This window comes from Akebia trifoliata, chromosome 7, assembly GCF_017979445.1.
Source record: "Akebia trifoliata isolate Shusen 1 chromosome 7, ASM1797944v1, whole genome shotgun sequence".
Classification (NCBI taxonomy): Eukaryota; Viridiplantae; Streptophyta; class Magnoliopsida; order Ranunculales; family Lardizabalaceae; genus Akebia; species Akebia trifoliata.
The window spans coordinates 1,585,590-1,609,697 of NC_141381.1; the positions used below are offsets into that span (position 1 = coordinate 1,585,590).

General features: G+C 33.7%; 2 protein-coding genes across 3 annotated transcripts; one reads left to right on the forward strand and one right to left on the reverse strand.

The window, feature by feature from the left end:
* Positions 1-602: 602 nt before the first annotated feature.
* Positions 603-4,110, reverse strand: LOC147397906 (small ribosomal subunit protein eS24z-like). Its single transcript, XM_086446977.1, has 5 exons — positions 3,925-4,110; positions 3,777-3,818; positions 3,514-3,684; positions 966-1,052; positions 603-838 (listed from the first exon to the last, which is right to left on the reverse strand). The coding sequence occupies exons 1-5, from the start codon at positions 3,997-3,999 to the stop codon at positions 797-799; spliced, it is 417 nt and encodes a 138-aa protein (XP_086303103.1). The 5' UTR covers positions 4,000-4,110; the 3' UTR covers positions 603-796.
* Positions 4,111-8,355: 4,245 nt separating this feature from the next.
* LOC147397907 (Pentatricopeptide repeat (PPR-like) superfamily protein) lies at positions 8,356-14,751 on the forward strand. Of its 2 annotated transcripts, none has more exons than XM_086446979.1 (3): positions 8,356-10,938; positions 13,307-13,427; positions 14,396-14,751. In XM_086446979.1, the coding sequence occupies exon 1, from the start codon at positions 9,023-9,025 to the stop codon at positions 10,853-10,855; it is 1,833 nt and encodes a 610-aa protein (XP_086303105.1). In that variant the 5' UTR covers positions 8,356-9,022; the 3' UTR covers positions 10,856-10,938; positions 13,307-13,427; positions 14,396-14,751. The 2 variants fall into 2 exon arrangements, with proteins under 2 accessions (XP_086303105.1, XP_086303104.1); XM_086446978.1 differs by having other exon boundaries at positions 8,368-10,938; positions 13,287-13,427.
* The last annotated feature ends 9,357 nt before the right edge of the window (positions 14,752-24,108 follow it).

Below are 24,108 nucleotides of genomic sequence, written 5' to 3' on the forward strand. Positions count from 1 at the left end.
GGATGTAAAAAAACATAAATAGTGACTTAAGAGAGGTGGGATTTCTCCAATCTCAGAGACTTGTCGGAGATGCTCTCTCATTTATTGTTTGATGGGCATAACGTTTTGGTACTGCCCCTATGTAGGGCTGTGATGGATCGGGTTCAGACTGAATTTGTACCAATCTGGCAAGCAATTTATTAGATCCAAACGTAATCTGGATCTGACCGAATCTGCCATTTTTAAATCCAGACTCAATCCGACAAGCATTGCAGATGAGCATAACATAAGAGTGGACCAAATTTTATTGAAAAATAAAACTTCGTTTTTAAGGGCACCGCTTCCTTCGTTCTCCTCTGGTGAATCACACGCACAACACCATCCACTCTCTCTCATCCTTCCCTCCTCACCTAAGTTGTTGGAATTGTAAAGGATGGGAGGTGTGCCGATAAAAACATGGTAGTACCCAAAACAGTTTCTTAATTTTTAGAGGTGCACCTGAAAATACGAGGGACCCTAAGACTTTATTGGCGTGTCAATAAAATTTCCCTTTCTTAAATTTGCTTCAAGTCTTCTTCGATTAGGTCGTGAAACACTCATATGTCAAGCTTGTAACTCAAAGATTGGAACAAGTTATAAACTAGTGACTATAAATAAGCTCAAAATATGTTCATAACTCAAAAATTATAGCATTCCTCCCTCTCACCCTACTAAGAACAAAACAAAGCTAGAAAACCAAAAGAAAAAACAAAAACAAAAACGAACAAACATAAAAACAAAGACAAGAAAACACAGGAACGAGAGCACCACTTATCTCTCATTTCTTCTTCCCAGCCTTGGCAGCATCTCCAGCCTTTGTCTGCACAAAAAGAAATGGGTCAGGGAATATCCTAAATTTTCAATTTTTTTTTTCATTTGAAATAAAAGCATTACATAAGAGGGTGAGAGAACAAAAACAAAGGAAAATAAACTGGTCCTCAGCCCACCTTCTTTACTCCACGGATCTTCTTAGCCCTATTCTTCCTTTCCTTCATTTGCTTTCTTGACTTCTCCACCTTGGTATCAAGTCCATTCTGCCAAAACCACAATATTTGATTATTTCAGTACCCAAATCACATGGATGAAAAGGGAACAACTTGATCAACCAGAAAAGAAGCCCATGTTTTGTAACATAGTAATACATATGACACAAAAGGTCTTCACTCTTTCTCAGTACACCCAAAGCACATGAAGCAATTGACACTAACAAAATTGAACTTTTGAAAAGACTTCTTAAATGCAGATACATAGTTCAATCTTGTACTTATATCCAAGGTTTGGAATTATGTAACGGAAAAAACATTCACTGAAAAAGGAAGAAACAATCTGAAAGATCCCGAGAATTTTTCAAAACATGCCCAAACATTCTTAAAAATCAACATTTTAGGGATAAATATTGCAAACAAAATATATTTTAGGTTATAAAATGACACAACTGTGATGCAGGACGGTAAGGTAAGAAGATGAAATATCCCCATCAAACTGTCTTGTCAAACATATCACTCGGAATCTACAAATCTGTAATTTTTGTCCCCAGATCCTATCTTGTTGTTAGGGATTGAAGGCCAAAAGGGATAGCTTATCCAAAAAAAATAAAAAAAAAAGGAGGTTGAAAGAGATGGAATCTCAAGGTTAAAGATGAGAGTAGAAAATTTTACTAAATAAGTCAAGGGTTTTTAGCTAGAGGTTGAAGATGGGAAATTTATGTCATTTTGATTAATCTCTTAAATAAGTCAAAGTTCAAGGGGCATATCATCAGTTTGAAAAGATAGGGATCCATTATATGGCTATGGTTCCCTTAGAAATAATTGCCATTTCTAACGTGTTCTTTATTTCTGATTTGATTTTATCATGTTCTAACATAGTCTGAAACAATCCAATAACTGAAACATTTGGAGACAAAATGAAAACATTCATTGAAATTTTGATTTCAGGTATGTTTTATATCGCAATATTAAAAAAAAAAATTATGTATCAAGCATTATATTCCAAAATGCTACAATATTTTAATCCATATCACATATAAGTGGTGTCAGTACTGAAATAAGTAGGCTCCAGACTGGAATAATAGGTCCAAGTTCATCACTTATCAGTTGATTGGGTGCCCATTGACACCCCCCTAACGTAGGATTACCTATACCAACTCTCATGCCCTTGAAGCATACTCATCTCCAAATCACATACCCAAATTAAGACAGCCATGCATCGTGATGTTAATCCCCTTGGCACGAAACCAAATTTGAATCATGATACCAAAAACGCGTCATATTCAACCTCCTAAAACTCTAATCTTGTTCTTGAGACTTGAAAGTTGAGGAAGATAGACTCTTGAGGTCAAAAAGTTTTGCTTTGGAGGTTCAAGACAATGGGTTTTTAGGGGGAAAAAACCTGGTTCTTATTTTGTAAATGTAAAATGAAAGACCGTTTATTTCAAAGTTGCAGAAGAAGAAGAAGAAAAAGAAAAAAAGACAAAGGAATCTCGGGAAAGAATCAAAGTTGCAAAAAAAAAGACCAATAAACGATGTAAAAAAATATTAGGGTAGGTAGGTGAGACATGGCGTTCAGAGTTGGGAGGTTTTCAGAAAATATAATAATAATAAACATAGAAGAATTCAGAAAACTATTAAACACACAAACCCTTATATATAGAGTGTCGATTCACCAATTTAATTGCCTGGTCCCTTGTCCAACAAATTGTTCCAAAAAAATTGGAGGAAAAAAATGCTGAATTTGGTTCCCCTAAACATGCTGAACTCTGAACTGGTTTGCAGTTTAACTCGCTCGTAGTTCGTGAAAGCAGGGAACAAATGTACCCCTATATTTTGGTTAATATTAGAGATAACCCCTCCCCTCTCATTTGGTCACTATTAGAACCTATTTTTTTCGTCACTATTAGAGATACCTATTTGGAAAATAATAACTCCCTCCAACCTTTATCAAATTTAGAGAAACCCTTGACCTAGGTCATCTTCTCTAAGTAATGCAAATGACCTAAATACCCTTTATGAAACTACCTCTACGAACCAGGTTCCTTCTAGATTTGTGAACGCCGAGATACAAACCCAAATTCGAACTGAGCGAACTAACAAACCAGCTAACATATTTATAACCATAGTTACCCTACTGATGATGTAAAACTTTGTTGTCTATGCTATTTAGTAACGATCTTTCTGTAACTTGTAAGGTTCCATGTCATAATCCAGCTAAAGCTTCAAACTAGAACTCAAAGTGTAAGATAAAATGTTCAAACCATAATATTCAAATCCCCCTTCAGTGAGAATTGAAAAAAAAATTCCAGCAACAAGCAAATCCAATTAAGTGCAAAAACAACATAATTTTTTTTATAACTAAATCCATATTTTCCTCCAACACATTAATAATTCTTGTAAATTATTATAATTTATCATAAGAAGCAAAATAATAATAATAATAAACACCAGGAAACACAGATTAAAGTACTGTAAAACAATGTAGATGGGAGATAAGATTTGTTACCCTAATGAGCCTATACTTGGGCTCATACTTCTTGGCGTTGTCAACAGAGTCGTAAATCAAACCGAAACCTGTAGATTTTCCACCACCGAAGTGCGTCCGAAACTTAAACACAAAGATCGAATTAGAATCTTTCACCTCATACATCTTCGAGAGTTTCTCCTTCAACTCCGCCTTGAAAACAAGTTAAAATTGCAAATAATAAGATATAAATCCAAAAAATAAGATAAAAATAAAGTGCAGAACAGATCTGGGACATAATATACCTTGGAAACATTTGGTCTTCCGGGATGAAGAACATCGATGACCTAAAGAGAAAAAAATTAGAGTTTTTTATTATTCAATTAGAAACAAAAAATAGGTTTTGTTTTGATCTGATCACTTAAGAAGATCGAACATCGAAGAAGTACTCACGAATTGCTTCCTGGAGAGAAGCCTATTAGTCATGAACTTTCTGGTTCGGATTGTTACGGCTTTGCTCTCCGCCATTGTTTGATTCTCAAGCCCTAAGTCCGCGGAAACAGTTGTTGCTTCGAAGACGAAATAAAGCTCTCTCGCAAGAACAGAAAAAATAGCAGAGAATGAAGAGTAAACGTAGCGGAATCAAAACCTACAAATAAAAACCCTAATGGGCTGTATGGTCTTAGGGCCAACAAGGTTGTGGGCCCAAATCCGTGTGAGGTATTGTGAGTTTGCCAGGATTGTCACCCTAGTTCAACGGATAGCCGAAAATTCGAACCCGATTCGAATTCGAATTCAAAAAATCGGATATTATCCGAAAATTTTGGATATCCTCGAATTTGAATAGTTTTATAAATTCGAATCCTTCTCGGATACAGATTCAGATATTAACATTTCAAATCCGATTCAAAATAATATATAATATATATTATTTTATTTTATTAATTTTTATATAAATAATATAATATATATTATTTATTTTATTTATTTATTATATAAATAATAAATTATATAATAAGTTTTTTGTAATAATTAAAAATCATTTGGAGAAGGAAAAATAATGTTTTTTTTTAATATACAAATTATTCGAATTCTTATGGGATATTATCCGATATCCGATAAGATAATCGGATTTGAATTCGGATAGAGTTTTAGAAAATCCGTCGGATTCGAATTCGAATTTGGATATCAGAAAAAAAAAAAAAATCGGATTTGGATTCAGATATTACTGTATCCGAACTGATAAGCATCCGTTGACAATCCTACCTAGTACGGACTCCAATTTAGTGGTGTCAATGGGCACCCATTTAGTCGAAATTCGAAATCTGAATAAAAAACCTCAGATCCAGTTGCCTTTTTATTGGAACCAATTAGAGTCGGATCTAAAATGGAACCAAACCGATAGGAACTAAAACAATTATTAGGTTCTATCTAGCGAGTACCTAGAACCAACTTATTTTATCATTTTTTATACAATAGACGGTTTAAGGTATTATTTTATTTCAAAATCAATACATGTTGTATAAAGTTCTTCAATTTTTCATATAAATTATCGATTGGAATTTAAAATGACCTATCTCTTCTAAAAATTTATTACTTTTAAATAAGATGAATTTTTATTTTTGAAAAAAAAAATCATTAACTTATATTTTTTGTATAACAAATTATAACCAAATTAATAATTTTGTAGATAATATGTTAATTTTTTGAAATAATTTTTTTTATAATGATTTGAAATATATTTTTTCTCATTTGATACTTGAGAATCAGAACAGATAGGTACCCATGTTTTTTAATGGTTTTGATTTCGATTTCATTTATTTTGGAATCAAAATTGAAATAGACAAGAATCGGAATCAAATTAGATATAATGGTTATGGTTCTTCCTTAGGAATCGAACCGGCACTGACCCATTGATATCCCTTTTTAAACTAATTTTGTTGCCACGTGAATTGTAAAATTATAAAAAGGAAAAATTATTTAATGATCCCTATGGAGGACTTCTTTCTAAATTACCCCTAAGGTTGAGGAGATCACTTTGACAAAATAATTTTTGAAAATGTCATCCCTTACCCTTGTCCCTTAAAAAACATGTGACAAAGTTCTCCAAATTTCTCAAAAAATCATAAAATTAATAAGGGATCTTATCATATTGAAGATTTGATGAATTAATGGAGGATTTATCATTAATTGTGGACAATGATAGCATTTTTACTTTGTACCTCCTTAATTTATTTATTTTTCAACATTCAAATCTCAAGAACAAAATAGGGTTATTAGTGTGTTCTTAAATATATATATATATATATATGGGTCACGTTCCTAAGACTCATATTGAGACTCACATTGCGACACACCGTTTTGTCTTATATGGGCAAAAATGTTTGGAATGAGCTGATTTTTTGTGAGGATGATCTCTATGATGAGGGGATCATCCTGGCAAAAAATCATCCCATTCCAAAACTTCTAACCCCATCAAAATTGATTTACAAATATTGGACGGTCTATAATTTTTCAACAAAAATTGGACGGTCTAGAAGTTTCATAATGAGCTGATTTTTGGCAAGGATGATCTCCTCACCATAGAGATCATCCTCACAAAAAATCAGCCCAGTCCAAATATTTTTGCCCATATAAGACAAAACGGTGTGTCGCAATGTGAGTCCCAATATGAGTCTTAGGAACGCTGTTCTATATATATATATATATATATATATATATATATGGGGGGCAGTTCGTAAGACGTCTCATAAACCAGCTAAGAAACAGAAGCGTGGGAGTTGTTGGATACGGGAAAAAGAATGGTCTAGATCGCAAGAGACGTCAAGTCATTTCGTTTATAACAAAGGTAATTAATTCCAAATACCCCCCACTAATTTGTTTTAATTGTTTTTTTTTTTTAATAAAAGAAATAAACTCTCTTCTCTCTCTCACTGTCACTGTCTCACACAAATCAACGCAACTCTCTCATTCCTCATTCTCTTCTCTACTGATCTCACAAGACTCTTGGACGACCGGGAACTGCAGGTGGTCTCGTTGATGTTGCAGCAGATCTCTTTCAGGGGATAAATGGGGATGAAATATTTCATTTTCGAAGGCCTTCAGTTGAACAACGCCGTCAAACTGCTAATAGGACTTTTTTTAAGCGATCTAGTCTAGATGGAAGTGGTTTTCAGCATCCACTCTTCCAAAGACCCTCCCAATATGGGGATCTAGTTGTTTCAATGTGGTCCTCAACTGGAAACTCATCCAGAGATTTGGAAGCTCTACTCGTTGGAAATTTTGATGCAAGTCACTTACATATGTTTGATGATCCTATTTTTCCATTTGGACATGCATTGGCTTCTCTCTTTGGTGACCGTTTGGTTGCTGCAGCGCCACCACCTTTGATTGATTTTTCATCAGGCATGGATCCCTTGAATTTGGTGGGGCAGAGAGGGCCAGGTGATTGTCGGTGGACTAATGATGGTTTACCTCAGGCAAGTGATCAAGCTTTTGCCATTGCACAGGCAATAGAGGAACAGTTCATATCTCAACTGCCTAATGTGTATGCTGCCAACAGTTCTCCCATTCAGAGGTCGTTAGAGAACTCAATACCACAGGAGAACCCACAATTAGAACCCACAATTAGATGGTCCTGAGTCAAATGTTAATAATTAACCACTGATGACAGGTGATAACATTGAAAGTCAACAACATGAAGCCCAGAATAAATAACTTGGTACCAAATCCGCACAACATCAGGATAATCAAATGGTAGAAAGTGATTCATATATTCCCCAATCATCCCATGGACAGGTCAATGTCGAGTCTGTTGCAAGAGATCAAGATGAAGGTTTACAAGTTCAAGAACCTATGTCCATACATCCATATGAGTTGAACAATATATCAAATGAGAATGTAAGAAATTGGTGAGGGACATGACATTCGCAGTGGATAGTTAGAGACAATATAACTTTGATGGGTTTCAATAGAAATCGAAGAAGATGGGAATTTTATAAAGGGCCGTTCTTTGAACCGATCTGGATAAAGAGAGAGAGTATCATGATGGAGTCTTGTGAGATCGAGAGAGAGAGGGATCGAGAGTCTTATGAGATCAGTAGAGAAGAGAATAAGGAATGAGAGTTTCTTTCATTTGTGTGAGACAGTGACTGTGAGAGAGAAGAGAGTTTATTTCTTTTATTAAAAAAAAAACAATTAAAACAAATTAGAGGGAGGTATTCGGAATTCATTACATTTATTATAAACTAAATGACTTGACGTCTCTTGCGATCTAGACCATTATTTTTCCCATATCCAACGACTCCCACACATTTGTTTCTCAGCTGGTTTATGAGACGTCCCACGAACCGGCCCCTATATATATATATATATATATATATATAAAATTTCACAAATTTATCTGAATTAATAAAATTGAAGCATTGTAGAATAAATATCTAATACAAACTTTTTTTTAATTATACTTAAAATACCTGACATACTATGAGAACACATTTTCCTTAGTAACTTAGTAAAGATTTTAAGCCTTATTGATGATCGTTTTACTCAAATGGATTACAACATTAGCAATCCAAGACCACATGTCTCTATATTTCATCGAAAAATCGAGATAAAAAAACTCAAAAATAAAAATAAAAAATTTGTGTGCGTGTGTGCGTGAGTAAAGATTTCCTTAGTAACTTAGTAAAGATTTTAAGTCTTACTAATGATTGTGTTTGCTCTGACACGTGTAGTCCAACACCACAACCCTCAAATTTTCGTGGAAAAACTTAGAAAAAATAAATAAATAGTTTCCTTTGGACTTGATCTAGGTTTTGAAAACTTCCACATAACTCCCAAGATTAAGATTAAAATTCAACAGTGAAAATTATTTTTTTTTTTGAATTTTTTTTCTTCAAAGTTCATAGAACTTTGTCCTCTAGCAACCATGAAGCATCGGATCATGATTATGGATGCCACAAGTTGAGCCTAAGGCCCCTTAGTGAGGGTGAAATCCTTTCTTAGTAAGGCGAATTGGACTCTTTGGATAATTCAAGAAATAACAACTTGATGATCAAAAAAATTTGGGGAAAGAAACCAAGGGGTATTTGCCTAGGGCTGTGGTTAGGGCGCCCACCGTATTAATAAAGAAGCCCACAAACTATTGAAAACGTAAGTTTTTTACTTAAGTTTTACCATGATTAAAGCATCCCATCTATATTGACATTAAAGGAGGCACGTCGGCATGCCTCCAAAAGATTTTTTGGCCATGTCGACATGTTCATGTTGACATTACTTGGTCAATGATGACATGAACATGTCGACTGAAAAAAATTAAAAAAAAGTTTGCTTAGATCAACTGGGCTGCCCTGATCCTCAAAACAATTTGTTGGGGGTTCCTTAATTAATAAATGGGGTGCATACGACACGGGTCTTTGTCTAGAGGTTGAAGACAAGGGCGTTTAGGTCAGTTTAGCTTAGTCTTTTGGACAAAAGCCAAGTCAAGGGGGCATGTGTACAGAAGTGTAGAAGTATTAACCAAGCCATGAAAGGGCAGTAGAAGAAGAAGATGTACGGACAGTCTCGTCTCGGATCTCTGAAACGTAGAGCGAGTGTTTTTTGCAGAAAAGCTCGATTTTCAACTCTAGATTCATCTTCTTCGATTAGGGTTTCAACTCTTGATTCGGATACAGATCTGTTTGATAAGTCTAGGGTTTCTGAGCTGGTAAGCAAACAACATTGGCGTGATTTGAGAAACATAGTTAAAGAAACAAACCCTAATAGATTTCTGCAACTTTTATTTGAATCGGAAGAAATCGATTCAGAGACCATTCTTAGGTATTTCAGATGGTCAGAGAAGGAATTTAAGATCTCTTATGATCTTGAGTTCACTTGCAGACTCTTGTATTTGTTGGCAAATTCTAGGAAATATGGAGAAATTAGGGCACAACTTGATATCCTTGTTAAGTGTGGAATCCATTCAAATTCTTCTGTTATCCACACAATTACGTCGATTTCTCCTTCGTCAAGGGTTGTTAATTCGATTATCGTAGATATGTTAGTTCTAGCTTATGTGAAGAATTCAAAGATTGATTCCGCTGTGGAATGTTTCGAAAGGGCCAGAGATTATGGATTTAAGTTATCTCTTCTATCGATTAATCCGTTGTTGAATGCTTTGGTTAAGAGAAGTGAGATTGCAAATGTGGAGACTGTGTATAAGGAGACGATTAGGAGGAGAATTAGCCCTAATTTGATTACTTTTAATACTGTAATTAATGGTTTGTGTAAGTTTGGGAGGTTGCACAAAGCTGGGGATCTGATCGAGGACATGAAAGCTTGGGGAATTTTGCCATCGGTAATCACTTACAATACCCTAATTGATGGATATTGCAAGATGGGTAGGGTTGGGAAGATGTACAAAGCTGATGCCTTTCTTAAGGAAATGGTGTCAAAGAAAATCAATCCAAATGAGGTTACTTTCAACATTCTCATTGATGGGTATTGCAAGGATGAAAATATTCCCGCAGCTATGAAGTTGTTTGAGGAGCTTAAGAGTCGAAAAGACTTGAAGCCTAGTGTGATCACATATAATTGTCTGATAAATGGGCTTTGTAACCATGGCAAGCTTGATGATGCACTTAGTTTGCGAGACGAGATGTTTGCTAAAGATTTGAAGCCTAATGTCATTACGTATAATGCACTTGTTAATGGGTTTTGCAAGAAGGGGATGTTGAAGGAAGCACAGATGTTATTTGATGATATTGAAGAACGAGGTCTGGTTTCGAACACTATAACGTATAATACTTTGATTGATGCATATTGTAAGGCCGGAAAAATGGAGGAAGCGATTGAGTTGCATTGTTTGATGGCAGAGAGACGTGTCTGCTCCGTTGATGTCTCAACTTATAATTGCTTGATTTTGGGTTTTTGCAGAGGCGGAAACATGGAGAGGGCCAGTAAGCTTTTGGATGAGATGGGAGACAAGGGTGTGAGAGCTGATATCGTGACTTATAACATTCTGATAGGTGCATTGTGCAGGGAAGGGATGTCGAAAAAGGGATTTAGGCTCTTGAATGAGATGTTTGATATGGGTCTGAACCCAAGCCATGTGACATATAATACTTTGATAGATGGGTTTTGTCGGGAAGGAAACCTCCGGGCTGCTTTAACTGTGAGGAGGCGAATGGAGAAGGAAGGCAGACGGGCAAATGTTGTCACGTATAATGTGTTGATCAAGGGCCTTTGTCAAAAGGGTAAGTTAGAAGAATCAAATGGGCTTCTTAATGAGATGTTGGAGAAGGGCTTGATCCCAAATCGGATAACTTATGAGACAATCAGGGAGGAAATGGTGGAAAGGGGTTTTGTTCCTGACATAGATGGGCATCTTCACAGTGGATTATAATAAAATTTATAGAAATCCCTTCAGAAGCGCCTTTTCCTTCATTCTCTGGTCTTGCCCGGAGTTTGCATACTTGTCTAATTCAGGTAGTTTCCTAGCCCATTTTTTATAATGTGATAATAGATTGCAAATTAGCAAGATTCATGCTTATAACTACTAGATTCTAGCTGGTCTTGCAGTGCCTTCACTAAATTTTAGGGAGTAAGAGATATTTGAATGCATAACACAAGCATGGTCACTAGTGCTAGGTCCTTGTGGAAAAGCCAAGTCAGACATAAGCCGCTTTTTAGGGCATAGGGAGTGGGATCCACAATTATACAATCATCAGGAATCAACAAACAATACAAAATATACTTAGGCTGGTCATTGAGATTATATGATGGAACAACCATAAACCACAATAGGACTATAGGTGAATTTACAAAGATGAGTGGTAGAACCTTTAGAATCTTCTTGGGTCCTTGTGGAAAAGCCAAGTCAGACATAAGCCACTTTTAGGGCATAGGGAGTGGGATCCACAATTATACAATTATCAGGAATCAACAAACGATGCTGAATGTGCTTAGGCTGGTCATTGAGATTATACGATGGAGCAACCATAAACCACAATAGGACTATAGGTGAATAGACAAAGATGAGTGGAGGAACCTTTAGGATCTTCTTGTTCCTCACACCATGCAGTTGGCATTCCTTTGTTAAGGGGGCATGCGGAGAACAATGAGACACTAAAATAGTATTATATCTTATGAAATTGGCTCTATTCTTCATAATGGTGTGCTTTGCAACAGTGGTTATGGATTATAACCGCCCCCGTCCCTAACAAACACCTTTATGTTATCCATCAACTATTCAAGAAAATGTAATAAAACAAAGCATTTCTATGCAAGGTTTATAGTCTTTTCTCGAGGCATTGTCTCGATTGGGAATCAATGTTTTTTTTTCCCAGAGTTGGCCAAAATCAAGATGCCTCAGCCATGCTTTGTAAGGCTCTATAAAAATTTGAACCATATTTCAAAATTTCAATTCTCTTCACACTAGGGTTTTAAGGGCCTTGATCTTCTATTGGTCTTTCATTATTGTTGAATCATCATCATTAAAGCCTCAACCCAATGGACATCCATCCTTTTGAGCATGAGCTGTATTATGTGTAATTTTGCATGTACCAAATGGCTCTCTCACACATCCTCTTTTCTTGCTTCTTTCATCTTGCATTCTTCTTGGGCTTTGCCAGTTTTTTCAATGAAGTTCATCATCATCATAAGCATTATCAATTTATTTATTTATTGATAGTTGTTATCATCACAAGGCCTTATCCCATAAATTTGGGTTCAATAAGAGAGCTGACGCACAAAATAGCTTAGGAACATTCATTTCTTTGAGGGAGGGAGAACAAAATGGTCTTTCTGTTAAAGTTGTATTAAGGAGGGAGAAAATGGCCTTACTCTCAAAGTGAGGGTGAAGGAAGGTGCAAAATGATCTTACCCTTGAGGTGAGAGTGAAGGATGTCAAGCCTACAATGGGGACTTATCTATCAGCAGCTATGCACATGGCATGCCATGAATTCAAAAAGAGCTAGCAGTAGCACATATTCAGAAGAACGACAATGTATAAAGGGTGGTCATGAAACAGAAATTGAATGTACTAAGATAGCAACACAGAGGACATAAAACAAGTGGTAAGAGGATAGTTATACTTAACAGAACAAGTAATGAAATGTGGTATCACATTGTCATGGTGAACTTCACTTATTTTATATGCAAATGACATGTCAGCTTCTTGAGGAGAGTTGTTCTGAAGAGCTTCAGGCTGGTAAATGAATACTTTTTTTCGTCATTCTTTTGGAAACCCAGTTGGATCCAAAATGATCTGTCCTGTTATCTTCTTACAGCAGCATGCAACTATGAATTGATATTGCAAATTGATAAATCTTGTGATCTCTATCCATAGGAAAAATTCTTAATGATGAAAGAGGGGTTGGTGGTCAATGTCATTTTTTATGTCAAGTTGCTCAACCCAAGCATAATTCTTGGTTGTCTATTTGACTGCTATGTGATCATAAGAAAAGTCCGTGGTTGATCGTAATGTTTTAAACTGTATTCCCCTTGAATTTAATCTCCTTGAATTGGAATGTTTAATCCAACAATAAAACCTCAGATTTTTTTTTTCTTCTTTTTCATATTCTATTTTGAATGAAAACACTTTAACATTGTTGTTCAGATTTGGTACTTGTTTGTAGACCTAAATTTTGTATAAACATCATTCTTATGGAGGTGCTAATGAAGAAGCAGAGTTGTTAGCTAATATGTGTTTGGCATGTCCTTGCACATCAGAATATATTATTATTTTTGCACTCTCATTCATTAGTACAATTCTCTTACCATTAAAGAAAAAATTGTCATCTTATTTTTTCTCTGAATTGTATCATGACATTTAGAATCTTTTCCGACGAAGAAGATCCAGACTGAAAGCTGCTTAAAACTTTTCCAAAACAAGTGAAGAGATTTTGGGGAAGAGCTATCTTGGTTTGGATAATACAGGACTTTCAGAACTGGTGGTTGATGAAAGACCAATCGAGGTAAACAGAATTTGGACTTTGTGTACTGCATCCTTTTCTAATTCAACAAAGTTGTTCGAGTTTATTATTTTGATCATGCATTCCATCTACGAATAATGTATATGATATTGAACTTTTCAGTGCATCATTCTTCTACTATTGTGAATTTCTTTTAAAATCATTTTAACTTTGAGTTTGTAAATTTTCGGAATTAATTTTGTAGACCAGTTTTTATGTCATGTTTAGTGCTATTATATATTAACCTTGGTACAATTTGATATCATTTGTGATTGAAATTTCTGTCTATACAACCTATATGTTTGTCTTTCATAATGCATCGAATGCGCATCCATGTCGGTTTTTTTCCAATTTTGTATTGATGCATTTATTTCATGACATCATGAAACAACTTGATCCGTAAAACAACTTTCTAGAGTCCACATAGACCCACCTTTAACATACTTAGCAAGCTAGAAAAATAAGGTTTTAGGGTATCGAGTGCCACATTGTGACCCACCTAAGTTGAGTGTGAGTTGTTTGACAGTCTCGGCTTTGATGAGAACATGAGAACCCCGAAGCAGACTGAACCAAGGAGTCGACTGGATCTGATACATCATCAGAAGTGTTACTTGTGGCATCTGGGATCTCAAGCTCTTAACCCAAAATTGCTTGAAAAAAGACGAGGACAACAACAACAAAGTCTTATCCCAAAGATTTGGGGTTAAATAACTGAACGTCAAATCTACATGATCCATCTTGAGATTTTTAATTTTAAATTTTTTTTGAAGCTGAAAAAACTACATACAAAGCTTTGGTGTGGCCCATTTAAGTAAAATGGGATGAGATTCACACCTGGGGTCACCACAGAGAAAGCCACACTCTAAGCCCAGCCCATAGTGTGTTTTTTTGTAAAAAGTTGTAAATTTACTGATATTGTTATAATCCTTTAGTTTATTTGACTTCATTAATTTGTGTTAATTTCTATGCAGGATACACTCGTCTTTATAATTTGTTGAAAATGATGGACCACCATAGAGTGCATTGTAATTAAGACTACTGGTTGGAGGAACATCGCTGGTCCCATGCGCCCGTGCCACAGTGATTGAGCCCTGTTATGATTGTTGTTTAAGCAACTAGTTGATGATTTATGTTCCTTCTATACCATATTTTTCATAACTAACTTCTAAAATCTCGTTGTCAAAGAAGTAAATGTTTTGATCAGGAGAAAAATTGAGATTGTCTTAATCGAAATATTTTAAGATACTTTGAAATATTCCTGAAACATTGAATGCTTGGAATCAAAGTTTTGTAGAAACATTCCTAAGTGGAATGGAATTTTGAATCATGATCGTAACTCTGGCCAATCTTGAACCAACAAAAGAATGGCTTTAGATAGAATTAAACTGAGGAGCAGGACTCGTTTTGATTATAATAATCAAGGTTTAAAATATTATCCCCAGGGAATGTTCGGGTCATGACTAAAAATTGAGACATTTCGACCTAAAGCATTTTGAGACTGTAAGAAACATTCTAGAAACATTGAATGTTCGGAATCAAAGTTTCATTTAGGTCTCGGTCGGAATTGGAATGTTCTGCCAAAACAACCTTAAACATAATGGGATTTTGAACCATAATAACAACTTGAAAATTGCCAATGTTTCTTCGGGGTGATTTCTAACAAACAATGGTGAATGCACGTGCTAAACAATAAGATGTCTGTATGTGGCTGATGTGTCAAGTGCACAGAGCCACAGATCTTTTTCTTTGTGCATCTTGAAGAGAAAGATCTATGGTTTTGTGACCTTGCCACATCAACTACGTATAATTTACCACATGCATTTGTAGGCACCTAAATTTTGAGGAGGTTTTTACAAATTTTATAAATAAAAAATAAAGTCCTTAAAGATATAAATGGGCTTCGCATCCAAATTGGAGGTCCATTAATTGTGACAGATCTCGTATGGTTGAGGTTTGGGTTTTGCAGATAAAACCCATAACCCAACAAATCCAAGTGATTCATATTAAATATTGGGCCTTATACCCAAATAAATGAGTTTAGCCCAATAATAATCCATATAATCATTAAAATTGGATTTAGACAAGTTTAACATTTAAATAAACCAATCAAATCTCTTTAAGTTAGGGTATAATAAGAAAGCTAAATTATCTTTTAGTCTATAAATACAAGAGCCTCCCTCAGTTAGGGGGGATCGGGATCACTTTTTCTTAGAAGACAGAAGCTCTCACTCTAGAAAAGAAGAAGCTCTCAAGCACTCCTCCATAAACAAATAAAAGTTTCTTAGAAATCCAGACTCCGACTAAAGAAAATATTAAGTATAAAACCCTTCTCCGAAATTTAAGAAAACATTCTTAACCGATAAAGTGTGAAGTTTGAAAAGAAGAAAATCTATAGAAACCTCTATAGAATATCAAGTACAAACAAAGCCACCGTCCAAGCAACTTTTTTAGTCTATAAAGTGTGAAGCTTGGAGAGAAGAAAAGCTGTATACGTCACTAATAAGAGGAAACACTGAGATCTATATCTTATTTTCATAAAAAATCAATAATAATCATTTGCGATCATATTTTACGAATCTTGAGGTAGATCTGTTGAAATTTATTGTCGACAACATTCATCACTACTTTTTTTAAATATAGGCTCGAAGAGATTCGAGCCCACCTTGAAGTAATAAATAATAAATGACTTAAAGCATTAGAGTAACTCGTTAGACAGTTCAACATTTTATATTGTATTTTGTACTAGATCATCGAAAATGTCCCTAACTTATTAAGGCCTTTAATGGGCATTTTCATCATTCAATTTCATAAAATGACCTAACACGTTGAACTGTCCAACGAATAACTAAAACACTGGACAGTCCAGCGATTTAAGTTGTTTTGGTAATTAACTAAGACTTTAACGTTTTTTTTTTGATAATTTTTCATAGAAGAAAAGATTTTAGTCAGAATTGAATGGGGAAATGGGATTTGTTCAATTGGCTCCAAGTTTTCAGGAATCTACTTTGAAAAAAAAATAGATTTTTGCATATAATTGGGTTGAAATATGTCACAAAAATACATCATCCGACAATTCATCTCGAAAAATAAGTAAATATCATTTGATTTATGATTAAATCTTTATAAACAAAATTTTCCTTCATTATCTTGATAGTATCCACTTGTTATTTGGAGTAATATAATAAGACAATGGAAGATCTTACTGGGTCAATAAGGGTTGCTGATACAAAAATAAAAAAATATCTTAAATAATTTACTGATTAATGAGTTTTTATTAGAAAACCCACCAATTTTTTTATACCACACCAATTTATATAGATGTGTATAATACACAATGAGGATAAGAACATAAATAAAAAAGAAAAAACCCATTCTCAAAGATAATCTATAGTTGAGAATTATGCATAGATTTTCTGATTCAATGGATTGTGACATGGTCAAATTCAAATCTTATCGATGTAACGGAGATCCATGAAACCAAATTCCTAAAACATATCGATTGACTTTATTTTAAAATGGGGAGTCAGTAGAGCTCTATAATAATAGTTCGATTTTGAATTTTAACAGTTGGGATTGTGATCTCAAACTTTATATGTAACACACCAAGTAAAGATAAGGACAAAAAAATGAAATTTTTTGAAACAAAAATAAAAAAAAGAATAGTAATCCTACAACAACCAACCTTTTGTTTCTACCTCAAATAAACTCTCTCACCCTCACAAGCAGTCCCTTTTAGAACTTGAACTGTAGGAGAAACTGGGGTGCAGTTAGTAAAGAGTAAAAATGATTATTTACACCTTAATTTCATTGTTTGATATCTTATAAAAGAGTTGGTGTCACAATATAAACCATGTACCAAATAAAAAGAGAGATTCTATTAATATACCAATTTTTACTTACAACACACCAAAAAGATAGATAGATGATCATTTTATTAAAAAGTAAGAAAATGATTATTTACACCTTAATTTCATTGTTTGCTATCTTATAAAAGAGTTGGTGTGATAATATAAATTATGTACCAAATAAAAAGAGAGATTCTATTAATATACCAATTTTTACTTACAACACACCAAAAAGATAGATAGATGATCATTTTATTAAAAAGTAAGAAAATGATTATTTACACCTTAATTTCATTGTTTGCTATCTTATAAAAGAGTTGGTGTGATAATATAAATTATGTACCAAATAAAAAGAGAGATTCTATTAATACATCAATTTTTACTTACAACACACCAAAAAAATAGATAATGATTGATGTGTTGTTAGTAAAAGTTGGTTTGCCAGTAGAACTTGTAAAAAAAAAAAGACTACTAACTAGTACTCCATCGGTCTCTTGTTGAAGTGGGGTATTTATAATGATTGATGTGTTATTAGTAAAAGTTGGTTTGCCAGTAGAACTTGTAAAAAAAAAAAGACTACTAACTAGTACTCCATCGGTCTCTTGTTTGTTGAAGTGGGGTATTTATGATTGGCCAACCCTTAATAACAACCACTCCTAAGGATAATAGATGGTCAAAGATTATGTGAAGATTTTCTCAATCAATCGATTGGGCCGCATTAAGTTCAAATCTTATTGATGTAATGGAGATCCATGAAACCAAATTCTCGAATCGATATGTATTGACATTGTATTAAAATGTGAAGTCAGATGCGCCGCAATAATAATTGGATTTTGTATTTTAATGGTTGAGGTTAGTTGTTTTTATTTGAGCCATTTTTCATGAATCCATTAATCCCAGAACTTATATGATAACATACTAAATAAGGATAAAAGCAGCCAAAAAAAAAAAAAAGAACAAAAAAAAAGAGAAAAGAGAAAAGAGAAAAGAGAAAAGAGAGATTCTCAAACAAAAGTCAGAAAAGAAAAAGAAAACAAAGGGAACAATTGAGACACTAATCCAATAGGAGCCAAACTTTGGTTTCAACCTCAATAATTGAAGTATTTTTCTCATTATCTCAGCTTGATATGGAAGAAGAAATGAAAATGGGGTGCAATAATTAAAAAAATAAAATAACTATCTATACCCAATATTATAATTTCATGGTTCAATGTGCTATATAAAATATAAAAAAAAGAGTGCTGATTTTCTAATTAGAAAGTCTTCGCTCTGATGTGTCACGGACACAGAGCCATAGATCTATTTTCTCTGGATACACAACTACAATTCTGTATCTCGAGAAAATAGATCTATGGTTCTATATCCATGCCATGTGAGCCGAGTATTGACCAAGTGAAGACTTTCTAATTAGAAAATCATTATTCAAAAAAAAAAAAAAAAGAATAATGATTTTCTAACACCCCGTCTGACACATGCCCCCATACGTCTTCTGACGTAGCATGTGATACCCAACTGTACATATTTATGGGTGTGTACAGTGTTGTATCCTAAGGGGAAAAAATCTATGACTTTAACCCATGCCACGTCAAGGGCGTGTCGTAGGGGGCGTGAGAAAATCATGACTCAAAAAAAAAAAAAAAAGAGAGAGTTGTTGTGACAATATTAATGAAGTAAAACAAACTTAGAGTGCTTCTATTGCCACACTCACTTTTACTAAGAGCACCCCAAGATCTATGCTAATTCATTGATGATTTCATATGAATGGGGATGCTCTTAGCAAAAGTTGGTGTAACAATAGAAAACCTCTAAATTAGTGATGAGTCGCTGTCTCTCATATTGAAATTGGGTGGCGTTTATGGTTGGCAAACAGTAATTAACAACCATTCCCAAGGATGATATATGCTCAAGGATTTAGGGGAGATTTTCTCAATCAATTGATTATGACGAGTCAAGTTCGAATCTTGTTGATGTAGTGGAGATTCATGAAACCAAATTTCTAAATCGAAATGTAGGGCCATTGTATTAAAATGAGAAGTCAGTCAAGCTCTATAATAATTTAAAATATTTCTCTTATTTTCCTTCTCTAAGTAACTGTTATCAACTACAACTAGTTTGATGTGATTGTAATAACTATGCTTAATAGACCATTTCATCATTTCCACCAATAAATTAGATAGATCTTAATCCATATTATATTATAGAAAGAAAAAAAATTATATGGATCGAAAGATCATGAAGAGTCTGAATTGAGGTCCTCATTTAAGTCATGTGGATAGTAGATTACCACATTGACATAAATGACTGAGGACCGAGGATCGAAGTCCTTTATGTTAGAATTTTTCAAAAAATAATGATTTTCTGATACCCTCCTCTGATATATGATCCCATACACCTCATGACGTGGAACATGCTAGACTCATAGATGTTTTTCCTCGAGAAACACAACTACACATATTTATGCGGATGTGCAGTTGTGTATCTTGGGAGTGTAAGTTAGAGGGGGTGTTAGAAAATCACGATTCTTTTTCAAAATATATAGAGAGTTTTTGATTTTGGTATTGGTTCTCTTAAGTTGAAAATTTGAGAATTTTAATAAAAATGATTTAATCTCAGATTGCTCACAAGTGAGAATGTGAGAGAACTAATAAGAGTGAGTAAAGTAGGACATGTGTTTAATATGGATTATTGAAGGTGATTTTTCTTTGTGTATTTGCGATTCAATCCAGAAGGAAAGAATAATTATCTAAAAGAGATCAATCTTGATCGAGCCTTGAAGTTCTAACTCTTCACTGTTCATGATTCGGAGTAGAATTTAAAAATAATTCCAATAGTATTATTATTTTTAAAATAAATTAAAAAAATAGAATTCTCAAAAAAATTATTTTTTATGTTTTACTAGAGATAGAGTGATGTTAAGAAATCTTCAAACCACAACAAGATCTATGCAACCTCATGAATAAGGACAGTGATTACTTTTATTATTAATCTTTGTCTACGTAAGACCAAACAACATAAGCCAACTTGATTAAACATTGTCATGAGAAAGAGAGCTCTTAATTAACCAATATTAAAGTTGTTTTTTCTACAATAGAACGAAAAAGATAGAGTCGCGATGACGACTAATACCTAATCTGATATCAAATCTAATTATTGTCATGAGGTTTACAATTATTAGTCCAATTTTGGACCCAAATCTTCTAAAGATGATGAGTCAAGAATGAAATAGATTTGAATAATGACACATACTTTTGATTTTTATGAAGCAAATCCAATTGGATCTGTTTTGTATCAGAATCTAGTTTGAAGTAAGATATACGTTGGTCTATGAAGACTTAATCAGCCTTGAATGAAGGACCATTTATTTTAGGGTTGTTTTACCAAAACAGCCATATACCCAATTTCATAATTATTTATTTTTATCAAACCCCACATTTGTCATTTACTTATTTACCCTTCTTATGAACCAACATTCAACAAGTTGTAAAGGCAAAATCATCAAATTTTCAATGCAAACATTTGTTAAAATAAAACTAAAAATGTTGGGTTCAATTCCCGTCGTCAACGAATAATTGATCTCATTAAAAATCTTGCTTACCAATAAAATAAAAAAGACTTGGTAGCTTGATATAGTTATATCTAAAGTGATCTTCTTTAATTTTAGTATGTTATATTTAATGTATTTTTAGATATTTTTGATTTAAAATATATTATTGACTTGTATTTGTGGACTGGAGGAACAAAATTTGCTTAGCTAATTCCAAATCTTTGGGATAACACTTTGAGGATTATGACTTTGTCCATGGACTCCTAATACGAACACCCCGAATGGAGGAACAAAGTTTACTAAAGAATAATGATTTTTTGACACCCCCTTCTGAACATACGCCCCCATCACAGAATCGTAGATCATTTGGCTTTGGATACGTAATACTATAAATCATTTCTTGTGTATCTCGAGGCAATTGATCTATGATTCTGTGATGGGGGCATATGTTAGAGGGGGGCATCAGAGTATCACGACTCTTTACTAAATTTACTTTATACCTAATTTTAAATTTCATGTAAATGATATTTTATTTGAGGTTCATAATATGGGTACAAAGATAAATTCAGTTGAGAATTAAGATCATACATCAAGTACTTAATTTGGGAAAAATGAATAAATACCAGAAAGGATATATATATATATATATATACCCTTTTTGATAAGTACTTTAAAAATGATAATTTCAGAAAAATACTCACCCATTTCGTTCAAAACATGCAAAAATATTTGTTGCGTGTACATTTCGATGCGATGTTCCCATTACATACATACATGCATACATATGTAGATTTACATATTTTGTTCAAATTGACTTTTGTGGAATAATTTAATCCTTAATCGTGTTTTATCCTAGGTTGGTAAGATCCTAAATTAAAAATAAACTAGGACTAGAACCCACATTTGAAATCAAAGGTTCTGGGATAATTTTTTAAGTGAGATAAGAGATTCATAGATCCAAGTAGAAAACGTAGGCAATTTATTTTCTAATAAGAAATCAAATATTTATTAGTTCTAGTGGCCGGAAAGCATGACTAAGCCAGCAAATACGTATAAGGGATCAGACAAACTGAACTTAGAATTTAAAAATGTACCACATCTTTGATTGCCATTTTTGTGGAAAATTTATTTTTTAAAGAAAATATTTTCCCATGTGGGTAAGCAAATGTTAGCCAATCCGACAAGGGATGGATCGGGCCAAGACCCGATCTGATAAGATTTGAATTAGAATCAGAATCCATGTCGGATCAGGGTTTTTTAGATCTCAATATTTTGGATCCAAATCCGATTTGATATATAATATATCTGTGATTTTTATATATTTAAAAGAAATATGTAATATGATTTACATTACATGTTCTCACAGTTTACGAATTTGGGGCCAATTGGATTGGGACCCTTTAGCATAAAGACGCGGTTATGTAGAACCGATCCAATAGGTTATCAAATCAGATCCTTATCAGAACCCAAATCCTCCATCTAGATCCGAAGTTGTCAGATTGGTTTTCGAGTTTTATCTGATCCATTGACATCTCAAAAAAAATGCCACGCGGCACTGAAATAAGAGAGAATTATTTTTGCAATGTAACTCCCAGGAGTAGAGTATCAAATATAAGATATTTAGCTGTATTCTGCTTTTCCATGGACACCAAAAGGTGTCTTAGGTTTTGCCACGTGGAGATCAAATAGTTTTTGCCACCTAAAATAAATATTTTATTGTGTAGAAAACATTTGGAAATATGGTTGGGGACCACGTCAACATTATAATTATATGGGGTAGCTCTTCGTACCAATTATATAGAGATTTAAGTCTCGTTTGGGAACTGAACAGCGAAAGTGCTTCTATAGATATACTTACCTTTGAATCATGTAAAAGCTTCAATTTTCATTATTAATTTAAGTATCTAAAAAATATTCTAAAGGGTATTTTAATCATAGACAAAAAGAACATTATCAACCAAAAAATTTATAAGCTTAAGTTCCGTCAGATTCTCACAAATGTTGAAAGTGAAAAGTTGATCCAGATTTTCAACTTCTACATTTAATTGGAAGTGTGAAATTGATACCAAACCACAATTTCAAACCCTAAAGCACTTTTAGGCAGACAAAGTGCATGGAATAGTGTCCAAAAGCATTCCAAAATGCTACCTTACCCCTATATGCACGCCCTATTTGTAAACTCGCTTTGTGGGCCCATATCAATATCATTTTGATGATTCAATGTAGATGATCATCATAGTGATAAGCTGATAAACTGTGGATTAAACTAATCTAAAGAAACATTAATAACCTTAAAAGAAATTCTAGGTAGACCTTTTTAATTGTTGGTAAGATTTAGTAAGCCAAAAAAAGGTTAGATTTAGAATGATGGAATAATACAAGAAAAGCCAACATAGTCCTCAATATATGGGGAAAAAGTTTAAAAGCCTAAAGTGTTCCATCCTAAAACATAATTGCCTTTTAAATCTCAATTTTATAAGTGATCCATAATCCACCCTTGATAGGCTTCAAAATTACATGGTGTCTAGTCGATTTGAAAATTCACATTTAATTTAAGCTCGGTCGAATTACATGAGTGAAAAAAAAAAAAAATTAGCAAGATTACACAATCGCACAAAACACAAGGATTTACATGGTATGGTTGTGTATATATGTTCACATAATAGAACAAGAACAATCACTATTTTCTCACCAATCTTAGAGATCTTTATTTATATAATTGAGAGTGACAGAAACATGTAAAATTTTCCAAAACAAAAACCCTCAAAATAAAAAATCCTTAAGAAAATATTACACGATTGCCATTTTCGTACCCCTTAAAAACTTCTGGCCGGGGGTTCCGTTGAAGGGGGTGCTACCCCCTGCACTCTTGCAGCTCTGCGTTGCGCAATAGAATACTAGACATTTACACAACAACATGTGAGGGTTTTTTGTTTATTTATTTATTTATTTATTTTTGATAGGTAAAGATATTTTCTTAAAGAAATAAAGAAAAAGAGACGTGAAAGGTCAAGGTGACCACCCTAATGAAACTGAAACTAAAGACAAATAAGATAACAAAACTTGAAAATGGAACCTTAAAGAAAGGACAAAACTTCTTAACTAATAGCAGAATACTACCTAAACATAAAATCCTCAAAAAGAAATTCCAGAACTCCTTGAACATCTTGCACCAAAAACGTAAGAGTTATGAAATATTAATGATAGTATCAAAAGAAAATCCTCAACTACTCTTCGAAGATCCATCCATCCCCTCATTTCAAGTTCTCTAGCAATTTTTGAAAGGAAAGAGGTC